Source organism: Odontomachus brunneus, unplaced genomic scaffold, assembly GCF_010583005.1.
Source record: "Odontomachus brunneus isolate Ranch 3 - 2012 unplaced genomic scaffold, Obru_v1 Obru_scaffold_159, whole genome shotgun sequence".
NCBI lineage: Eukaryota > Metazoa > Arthropoda > Insecta > Hymenoptera > Formicidae > Odontomachus > Odontomachus brunneus.
This window is the reverse complement of record NW_022639609.1, coordinates 788702-800170: the sequence shown is the minus strand read 5'-3', so window position 1 is coordinate 800170 and position 11469 is coordinate 788702. Positions and strand designations below refer to the sequence as shown.

The 11469-nt window shown below is 30.9% G+C and overlaps 1 protein-coding gene and 2 long non-coding RNA genes across 6 annotated transcripts in view; 2 read left to right on the top strand and 1 right to left on the bottom strand.

The window, feature by feature from the left end:
* The window catches only part of LOC116850897 (protein TRC8 homolog), a 14008-nt gene extending 9379 nt beyond the window's left edge, over positions 1–4629 (bottom strand). Inside the window, exons 1-2 of one of the 3 annotated variants that reach the window (XM_032829714.1) lie at positions 4414–4629; positions 2612–3043 (exon numbers count right to left, since the gene is read on the bottom strand). In XM_032829714.1, coding sequence (XP_032685605.1) covers positions 2612–2903 — 292 coding nt within the window. In that variant the 5' untranslated portion in view covers positions 2904–3043; positions 4414–4629. The other 2 variants (XM_032829715.1, XM_032829716.1) reach the window with 2 other exon arrangements.
* On the top strand, positions 386–1995 carry LOC116850899. Its single transcript, XR_004379473.1, has 3 exons — positions 386–626; positions 852–949; positions 1231–1995. It is a non-coding gene; the product is annotated as an uncharacterized LOC116850899 (long non-coding RNA).
* A 39-nt stretch (positions 4630–4668) lies between the features above and the next one.
* LOC116850898 lies at positions 4669–7923 on the top strand. 2 transcript variants are annotated; one of them, XR_004379472.1, is made up of 6 exons: positions 4669–4796; positions 4931–5330; positions 6340–6534; positions 6667–6817; positions 6915–7062; positions 7562–7923. It is a non-coding gene; the product is annotated as an uncharacterized LOC116850898 (long non-coding RNA). The 2 variants fall into 2 exon arrangements; XR_004379471.1 differs by having other exon boundaries at positions 4709–4800.
* The last annotated feature ends 3546 nt before the right edge of the window (positions 7924–11469 follow it).

Sequence of the window (11469 nt, the reverse complement as noted above, 5' to 3'; positions counted from 1 at the left end):
ATATATATATATATATATATATATATATATATATATATTTATTTATTTATACAGGATGTTTCCAAAAGGTGGTACAAAATTTTAGGGGTAGTACTCGTAGTAAGTATGTAGTACTCGTAAAAACAAACCAAAAACTCTTAATGAACAGTACTCCAAAAACCTTTTACTTCTGAGTTATGAAGCATTTTATTCTGTGAAAAATAGAAAGTAAATTTAATCTATTTATCTTAATAAATGTTCAATGTGCCTTTGGCTCATGTCAATACACATTTCGGCATGTTTCGTCATTAAAAGTCAAAGAGTCCAGGTTTATTTCGTATTTGTTGACAACAGTTTCCAAGTCTCTTAGTCAGTTTATTCACGGACGCCCGTATGTAACCACCTAATTACGCAGGGATTGTTGTATTCAATTTTGGATTGTGGACTGTGTCTAGTTTTGTGTTATCTGAAAAATGGCTAATTTTTACACAAATTCTGAAATGATGGATATTCATTTTATGTGTGGCAGAGCAAAGGGCAATGGCACAAATACAGAATAAACCCGGAATCTTTGAACGTGTTCGATCTTCAATGAGACGTGCCGAATTGTGTGTTGAAATGAACGGAGGACACATTGAACATTTATTGTAAATTTTAGTTATTTTCTATTTTTCACAGAATAAAATGCTTCCTAACTCAGAAATAAAAGGTTTTTGGAGTACTGTTCATTAAGAGTTTTTGGTTTGTTTTAACGAGTACTACATATCCCTAAAATTTAGTACCACCTTTTGGGAACACCCTGTACACATACACACACACAATTATATAATTTTACATATGTATATATATATTACATATGTATATATATACAGGGTGTCTCAGAACAATATTCGAAGGAAGCATAGTATGGATTGAAGTACATAACATTGAAGCCCAATATCGTTTTGTGATATTCGCAATAATTATCGAGGTATGAATTAAAGAAAATTTGTGAATAATCGCCCGCAATATAATAGATGAGTTGTAGTGGCGACGTCTGCCACTGTGTGCTTGTCATATTAGGTCAAACTGAAAGTATATTAAGTCAAAAAGTCCTCTACCATTTTCATAACTTTGTAGACTTTTGATTATTAATTAAAGAAAATTAGCAGATGGTCGCTCACGATATTAATATTAAATCTACAAAGTTATTAGGAGAAAGGTAGAGGACTTTTTTGTTAATAAGTCTAATGTTAATTAAGTCTAATGTAGCAGGTCTTCAGATGTAACAGATCTATCAGATGTTCAGTCTAATCAAGCAGATGTCGCTACAGCTCATCTACACAGCATATCTTACATGATCATTCAAAAATCTTCTTTAATTAATATCTCAATAATTATCGCAAAATGGAATATAAGACTTTTATGTTCACTTTTTATGTTCACAAAGTTGTTCTGGGAGACCGTATAGAATTCATTTTATTATTTATTTGTACCAATCTTGTAAAATAAGAAATCTGATCTTCTTTAGTTGAACTAATGCTGCACTAAAACTTCTTCCTTTTTCCTTTAATTGAAATAAATCAAAAGTAAGAGAAATAAAGCAATCAAGAGTCAATCGCGGATATTAGTGTGAATAATCATTTTTAAATCAGAGATAACAGTTATATTTTTTAACACGATTTTTCCCGGAATTGCAACGTATGCGAAGAACCCACCTTCTAAAACTTATCTTAAATCTCAATTATTAATCTTAACTAATCTTTATTAATCTTAACTAATCTAAAAATTTCCAATTCCCAATTAAATAATGAATTAATCAACTCATCTTTAATAATTACGAAAAATACTGCCTCAGCCAACAAGCTAGATTAAATACTTGGCTCACTTTAGACTGCCGGCAAAGCCACAAAAGTGGCTTTATAGCCACAAAAGTGGCTTTCCCAGCAATCTAAAGGTTAAAAGCAAAAAGTGCAACCTAGTTCAACTAAAATTAACAGATCTAAGAATAATAAATACAATTTTGCAAGTATTGCAAACAAGAAAATGGATATTCTGTATGTGTAATCTCTCTCTCTTGCTCTCCCCCATTCCTCTCTCTCCTCCTTTTATCTTGTTTTCAAGATATACATAGTATCACACATAAGTTATATAGTACTTAATTGTTCGTCTTTTTAAAGTTTCACTAAAAATTATATAATCCATCCAAGATATCAATATCTAAGAAGATATTGTCTAAGTCTAATTATCAGTGTCTAAAAAGATTGCATTATATAAAATATGAGTATTTGTAAACAAGATTACGACAAAGTACGAAAGTAAAATAAGATAGATCAGATTTTATCTGATATATGTTTATCAGTCGAAGAGAACTCGAGATAAAATTACATACGTAACGCAAGTTTTCGTTAAGTTTTTTTTCCGTGTTTTTTGTACATTTCAAATTTCATCAATCTTCAATGAGAAGTATCGTTTATGTCTTTGTCATCAAAAATAGATTGCCCTTTTTCTCAGATACAGTGACCTGTTGACATTAACCCCACTACACAACTGCCAGCTGCATAATATAGCAGAGTGAGATTCTTTTGTTAGTAAATATCTGACTTGTTTGGAAGTTACTAAAAAAGATGTTACACAAAGGAATTCTACTCACCTAGACAACAGCATAAAAATTTAAATACGATTATCAAATAAGCTTTGTAAGCAAACTGACTCAGCTCAAACTGTTCCATTAGGAACGAATCTGTTGTAACTGAGGAAATGGAATTAACAATTGTGCCCGGTATGTTGGTGGTTTTGAAATCATTCTCAGGACTATCTAAAGAGATGTTGTTGTTGGGTAAACCCAAATCAATCCTGAGTATCTCATCAATAATAAATAGAGGCGGCACTCTCATTATGACATCTGCAAAACTGAGTATCCTTTCCCGCATTGAAGTATCCATTTTGTTAACAATATTACCAGATGGGAGATCAAGGAAGACACGTTCTCACACAAGTCTTAGTGTCATATACGGAAGCAGAATTCCAGATGGAATAATATGAATATGGAGTATCCAGGTGGAATAATATTAAGACTTCAGTCCTGTTATAGTAAACAAAAATTAATGTATATAACTTTATCAATAAATATCAATGACATAACATGAATGTTATAATTCCATATTTAACAACGTGACAATGATATAACATGTATTATATTGTGACAATTATATTGTTGAGCAGGAAATCATAACATTGATGTAATGTTACTGTTAGTTGATGTTTACTAGATATTATCTTCTTACATTTAGTAACTAATATAATTTCCTAATATTATTTCCTTACAATTTTAAGTATAATATATAATATTAAATATTAAATATAATATATATACACAGAAATATTATGTAATGTTATTTCATGTAATTGATCAAAAGAAATTTTATGAAATTATATGTATATTGAGTCCAAAATGAAATTTCTTAAGAAAAATTAACTCCTTTATTTTTTATATCATCACTTATTATTTACATATTATTATGTGTATAATATCAAGATTTACCCAAAATTTGTTATTTCTCATTGCAAATATATTAGCATCTGAAATATTGTTTTGAAGCACTATTTTTTGAGGTTATAAGACATTTGTCATTGTGAAACCATTACTGCTCTAGACAGGTTGATGTGTTCTAAATTAATTAGGTTGAGTTCACGTGTACATGCATTGGATAAAATTAATTTAGTCATAACATACTAGGAGCCTGTTTCAAAATAAATGTGTCAATTTACTGGCTATCTTATTTTATAATTCTATAAGTTCTTAAAATAAAACAACACTGTTGCAGCTCACTTCAGTAATCAAAGATTTGCTACATGTGTTTCTGTCATTAAGAGCCAAAGATAGCCTTAATTATGCTGAAGAAAACATTGATAACTCACTTTGAGCATTTCAATGATACTTTGATTCTTTCAGTTTCCTCAGAGATATACATTACAATATATTTCTGACACAACATTTTCTAAACTCGAAATTGATTATTAAAACAAATAGTTTTTTAATATAAAAAATCATTTCTTTCAAAAGTCGAACTAAGTAAAAGTAGTAAACATGTTAATTGGGAAAATTAAATGTAGCACCGCACAGCAAGCGTTAATGAATGAAATAAAATTCGGTGCATTATTTTCAAACATGAACAATCACCGAACGAGAAAATGTCAAAACACGTATAGATCACTTTGACAGAAATCATAACCTCAATACAGCACTGCAAAATTGAACATAGTAAACTAGTGACTAGTAGCAATGAACAGCAATGAGTTCTCTGTATACGCGCGTTCTAATTTCCATTTACAATAATATATAAATTAAAGGAGTCGAAAAAAATCGATTGAACATTTTGTCTGCAGTATTTATCGAGTGAAAAATAAGCGCGAGAAGAATCGACATTGCCAAAAAAGAGGAGAAAGGCTTACCAACAGCCAAACATCAAGGAAGAAAACTGTTTCACAGATCACATCTCGTTTCAATATCATGCCAAATCGCACACTTTATCGCAATGACTCGGCAAACAACTGCGAATGACTCGGAATAATTTGGATCGGGGATCGAGACACGAGACACGCTCGACTGCACTTTGACGTTCACCATGTTCTCACGACGCCACCGCTCGACAACGATGCTAGATACAGAGAAATTTCCCACTATTCGTAATCGGAGGTGGAGGGACAAATTTATACGACCGAATTTCCGTGCGCATGCGTCAAACATTACAGCTCCATGTGACCAGAGAGAAACCTAAGAGCGACCACCGGCCTGATCTCAGTGGCCAGGGATCTTATTCTTGAGATATTTGTGTGTACGTAAGTAGCAAATTGCGAATGATCGCAAAGGAAAATCCCTAGGATCCTATTCTTGAAATAGTTGTGTATACATAAGTGGTAAATTACGAATAATCGCAATGGAAAATCTCTAAAACAGTATTCTTAACAGTCGCAGGATGCAACGAATGGTCCATACTAGACGTTTCAAGAGAAACGTGTACGTTTTAGTAGTGAAAAAGAAGTAATGTACGAAAGAAGTAAAGAACGAATGTCGACATATACAAATATCGGAACGCAGTCATTGTAGAGAAATGTACAATTTCTACATAAAAATGGATTTAGATGATGTGATAATAAATGCGCCGATTTTGGACGCTTTAGAAAGTATAGACATTCCAGAAAGAAGAAGACGAAGATTTTATATTCAGGAGGATCCTTTCGAATTAAATAATAAAGAATTTGTACAATTATCCAGGTTAAGTAAAGCTGCTGCTAGAAATTTAAAAGAAATTGTCGAACTGCATTTGATTCTTCCAACGAGAATATCTGTGATAAATTCTACAACAAAGGTAACTATTCTTAAAAATATATACAGGATTTCTAATGGACATTTTTCTGAAATAATCTTTCAATTGATTCCATTTTAGTACATATACAGTTTTCAGTTTAATTTAGTAAATTTCAGAATATCTAATTTCAAAGATTGTTTTATTACTTTTCAGTATTATACATAAATTTTCATAATATTTCACAGCATTACATTGAATTTCACTGTGATTTTATTTATTATTTTGAAATATCTTTTATTATGTATTTCAGTAACTTTCACTGTACATTAAGTTCATAATATATACTCAAATATAAAGTTAAAATATATAGTTGAAATTTACTAAAGTTAACTGAAATCTAAGTACATTGATAAAATTATAATGAAATGGCATCATTTAAGAGAGAATTTCAAGAAAATTTTCAACGTCATATTTCTATTAGAGATATCTGTCACTAAACATGTCATCTGTTATATACTTGTAGTTTAGGTCAATTTGTACACAAAATTTATCATTTTGCAAATAACCACCATGCAAATTTTTTTAATTATGTCATGATGTGTAACATATACATATGTATATATGTATACAAGATATCTGTCACTAAATATGTCATTGTTGATATACTTTACGGTTGCATTCCAAAATGTCCTTTTTTTGAGGAAAATTTTATTCAATATCTAAAGTTAATGTTACATGTACTATAGAGTATTGAGTAAAATTGTCTGAAAAAGGACGTTTTGAAATACAACCTAGATCAATGTGCACAAAAGTCTTCTACTAAACTATGCAAAGTTTTGGATTATTTAAAATGACAATGTATTGATTTCTTTACTTCATATGTAATCATATGTAATTCATATATAATTCATATGTAAACATATAATTTATGATTTATTTATTTTATAACTCAAAAATTTGCATGGTAATTTGCAAAATGATAGATTTTTTTGTTCAAATTGATCTAAATTACAAGCTATTATGTCATTCATATTAAAATGAACAATATCTGAGAAACTATAATGTACAGGTTATAACGGCATTGCGATTTTTTGCAACTGGATCTTACCAAATGAACATTGGTAAAAATATATTCATGAGTGTTAGCCAGTCAACAGTCTCCCACAGCATCCATGAAATTATAGATTATAACAAGATCAGATATTATGAATGAGTGGATTAAGTTTCCTAGTACATTAGCAGAATTGAACAAATTGCGAACACAGTATGAATCTAATTGATTCTATTTTTACATATAAAAATAAATATAAAATATATCAGTATAATGTAGTCATATTTTGTATATTATATACACATTCTAGTATTAATATTATATTACTTTGTTTTGTTAATTTAGATTCTACAGGAAATTTGAATTCCCAGGTACAATAAAAAGGTGTATTGACTGTACCCATATCGCTATTGTCGCACCAACGGCGAATGATAACGTTTACCCAGAACATATATATGTTAACAGAAAAGGATACCATTCAATTAATACTTAATTGGTAACAATAAATTAAATATTATACATTTGTTACATTAAATTTCACATATTATATATGTGTACATTGCATCTTTATAATACGTATATATTTATTATAGATATGTGACTGGCAGATGAAAATTATGCACATTAATGGACGTTATTCTGGAAGCGCTCATGATACATTTATATGGAACAACTCTAATGCAAAAAACGCTATAATTAATCTTTATAGGCGCTATCCACACAAAAATTTCCATTTAGTAGGTAAGATATTGATAAAAATTGCGAATATATATATAATGCATGATCTAATGTTATAAAACGTAAAAAAAAGCATAAGTAAAGTGAAGAGATATGGCCTATACGACTGAACAGAAAAGTTCTTTATCATTTCACAATTTTCGCAATAATTATTGACCTATAAAGTAATGAAAATAAGTGTATGAGAGCACGGCATGTATATAAACATGTGGGTAGTCTTAGGCATTACGCAGTTATATTCATTTAATAACTATTGCGAAAATTGCGAAATGATATATACTTTCCTACTAACTTTAATGTGCTATATCTATATAAATGTGTCGTACTTTATATGAAATACGTTGCATGTATATAAGTATATAGCAAAAAAATTTACAATATTTGCAAGGAAATTTTTTATATGAAATAGTAATATCTTTTGTAAAAATTATAAATTAACACATGAAAACTAATATTTAATATAACATAAAAAATTATTACATTGAAACATTTTGCGTTTCAGGTGATTCGGAGTATTCTCTCAGGCCTTGGATGATGACACCTATATTAGGTGCTGTCGAAGGTACTCCAAAAGCCGCATATAATAAAAAATAAATAAGATGTCGTGCATTAATTAAGAACAATGCAATGGACTTTAAAAGATACGATTTACATGTCTACTGAAGCACAGAATATTGCATTACTCTCCTCCAACAGCATCTAAAATTATATATACATGTGCTATATTATATAATATGTCCATTACTGAAAATGTGCTATTATATTTAAACGATGATAATGAAGATATAGACTTTGGTGACTTTTATAGATATAGACTTTTATATAACGAAAATCATGTTGAAAATGAAGAAAACGTACCTGAAAGAAACGTCCATAGAATTGATCCAGAACTTGCAGCTGGCAGAAATAATTACCCAGTAAGCAAATTGAGCGCAGATTGCGCGCAGATTGGCAGCAAATTTGATCAAAAACCCACAGCAAAACCATAGCCACCTAGTCTGTGTCTACATTAGGCTACGGTTTTGGCGATAGATCTTGCTGTCGGGCAATTGGTGCCAAATTTGCAGCAAAAACCGCTCAAAGCTTGCAGCGCAGCAAGGTCTGCACGGTTTCTGCCGCCAATTTGCCGTCAAATCGCTACAAGTTCTGCGCGGTTTTTGCTGCAAATCTGCAGCAATTATCCGACAACAAGCTCTGCCGCATATTTGGCGGCAATTTGGCAGCAAGATATAACAGATCCTGCATCAAATTTGTTATCTATTTGCCATCAAAAGTTGATAGCAAGCTCTGCTCGAAATCTGTTCACGCAGATTTGGCTATCTGGATACATAGTACACATAATAATTATAGATTTTCAGTACTGGCAGTGAATTTCATAATGTAGTTTTGGATATATAAGTGATGTAATCAAAACTATATGAAAAAGTGAATTAATTTACTTTTTGCCATTCCCATAAGATTGGATATGTATCAGATAAATTTATGCATAAATGCAGATGCATCTATGTATCATATACATAATACCTAGATAGCCACCTGTCTATGAAGTTGCCGTCAAGTTGCTGAGAGCCGTTGAAGCAACTGTTTTCGAAAAAGTAGGGACAAGGCGCTTCTACATTATAGTTGCGTTCTGAAATTCACTGCCAGTACTGAACTATAATATACGTAACATAAACTATAGATTTTCAATACTCGCAGTGCATTTCGGAACGCAGCCTATGTTCGTTGGATTGTGCTCACGTATATTCTTCATGAGTCGACAACAAGTTGACAGCAACATGACGACAACAATTGCTTAAATATGAATGATGTACATATGATAACATTATCATCGCATATTCCAACGAACATAATGCAGAAGCACCTAATCATAACTACTAATGGCTCTTGCACACAGGACGCGGTAATGCTTGTCGTGCGGCAGAAATCTGCGCGACAGCCAATCAATATGTTGTTTTTCTGTAAAAGCTAGAAGATTATTACGGAAAGCAGCATATTGATTGGCTGTCGCGCGGCAAGCATTACCGCGTCCTGTGTGCAGGAGCCATAAGAAATACTGAAAAATTATTAGTGATTAAGTATTACCAATAATTCAGTAATTTTTTGGCCAGTGCTTAATTTCTGGTGAATACTGATAATAAAATCACTGTTAAATATTAATAGTAATTAATAGTAATTAATAGTAATTAAAAGTATAATAGTAAATTAATAGTAAATACTGAGAATTATTGTGCGAAGATGAAAAATGAGAAAAAATCATAATATTTAAAAAATATATTTATAATTCTTAATTTTCTCATGTCTCATAAATCATTTTAGATATCGAAGATTGTTAACAACACACACTCCAAACTTTCGTGAATTCTCCCCTCGATAGTTTCAATCCGAAGCGGTATATCACCGGTCACTAATCCATGTCCTGACTCCATTAAAATGTTGCTTAACCTGAGGATCGAGTGTCATGCGGCGATCCCCAATAACTCCAACGATATTCTTATGATTTACGCTTATATAATGGTTGCTTTCCAACAAGAGACACAAGTCGATACAAACATCATTCTATCTTTGTTCCACCTTTAGTGAGTAATAAAGATAGGATGATACTTGTGTCGATTTGTGTCTCTTGTTGGAAAGCAATCAATGGGTGCTTTCCAGTTGCGTACACTGTGTTACACAAAATCAGTTTATTGGTTGCATATTATCTTACAAGATATTTTAGATAATATGTGACCAATAAACTGGTTTTGTGTACGTGTGTGTCAAGATGGTTAAGCAATTGGAAAGCACCCAATATATCCTTATAGTTGGTATTTCCGAAATGTCCAGGGTTGGGTCAAGTTGAGTTAGTTCCACTATAGTATCCGTTACATATACTATAGTGGAACTAACTCAACTCGACCCAACTCTGGATATTTCGTAAACACCCAAGGTTCATAGTGGGTGTTTCCGATAATACCTCTCCAAGTCATTTTCCTAGAGCAGAAATAAGTTACAGACATCACTATCTACTACTATTATGTGATTCATGACAACCCAAAGCTACCTAATGCTGTCTCACGACTGCAAGCAGTGGATTAGGTAAAACAATACCGTAACAAATACACGAGATAATAATTTTGTAAAATTGTATTATTGATTACTTAGGTAGCCAAACCTGCGCGAACAGATTTCGAGCAGAGCTTGCTATCAACGTTTGATGGCAAATAGATAACAAATTTGATGCAGGATCTGTTATATCAAATCTTGTTGCCAAATTGCCGCCAGATGTGCGGTAGAGCTTGTTGTCGGGTAATTGCTGCAAATTTGGCACCAATTGCCCGACAGCAAGATCTGTCGCCAAAACCATAGCCTAATGTAGATATAGATGGCTATTGTTTTGCTGTAGGTTTTTTATCAAATTTGGTGCCAATCTGCGCGTAATCTGCACTCAATTTGCTTACTGAGCATAAAATCATCTGGTGTTGTTTTCTAAAATTTTATTTATTCTTAATTAAAAAGTTATATAACCATTAAAATATATATTATACTTTTCAAATATTATCCTAAAGTAAAAAGTCACACTGTTTTAACCTATTTGCGAGTATTGTTTTTACATGACTCGTGCATATGCAAGTCCACAATAAATTATACCATTAGAGTATATTGATGACAAAATAAGATAGATTTGTTTGCATAGTTTGTTTTAAATTGTATGTAATTCTACAAACGTTTCTTAATGTTACTATTTTTTAACATTATTTGAGTTATTTCTTTTATACTTTAATACTCATTACAACTAAACATTTTTAGATAAAAAATGGACGTACTAGAAATGTGGGAAATATTTTTTGATCATCTATCTGATAAAGATAGAACTTTCAACCTCCACGGGAATATCATATAAAGATCCCACATTTTTTTGAAAACATTGTTGTAGCATATTCATTGACAGGTAAAAGAATTTGAAATTTTGCTGTATTATAATAATTTATTGTTTTAAGTTTTGCTGTATTATAATAATTTATTGTTTTAAGTTTATATAAATGTTTTTGCATTATATGTTTTGATTACAATAAACTATATTAACATTATTAAAATAGATTTTAAATCTATCTTGTTTTGTCAATATACTCTAATAGCATAATTTATTGTGGACCTGCACCTGCACGAGTCATGTAAAAACAATACTTGCAAATAGGTTAAAACAGTGTGACTTTTTACTTTAGGATAATATTTGAAAAATATAATATATATTTTAATGGTTATATAACTTTAATTAAGAATAAATAAAATTTTATTAGAAAACAACACCAGATGATTTTATAATCAATAATACAATTTTACAAAATTATCTCGTGTATTTGTCACGTTATTGTTCTGCCACTGTTTGCAGTCGTGAGACAGCATTAGGTAGCTTTGGGTTGTCATGAG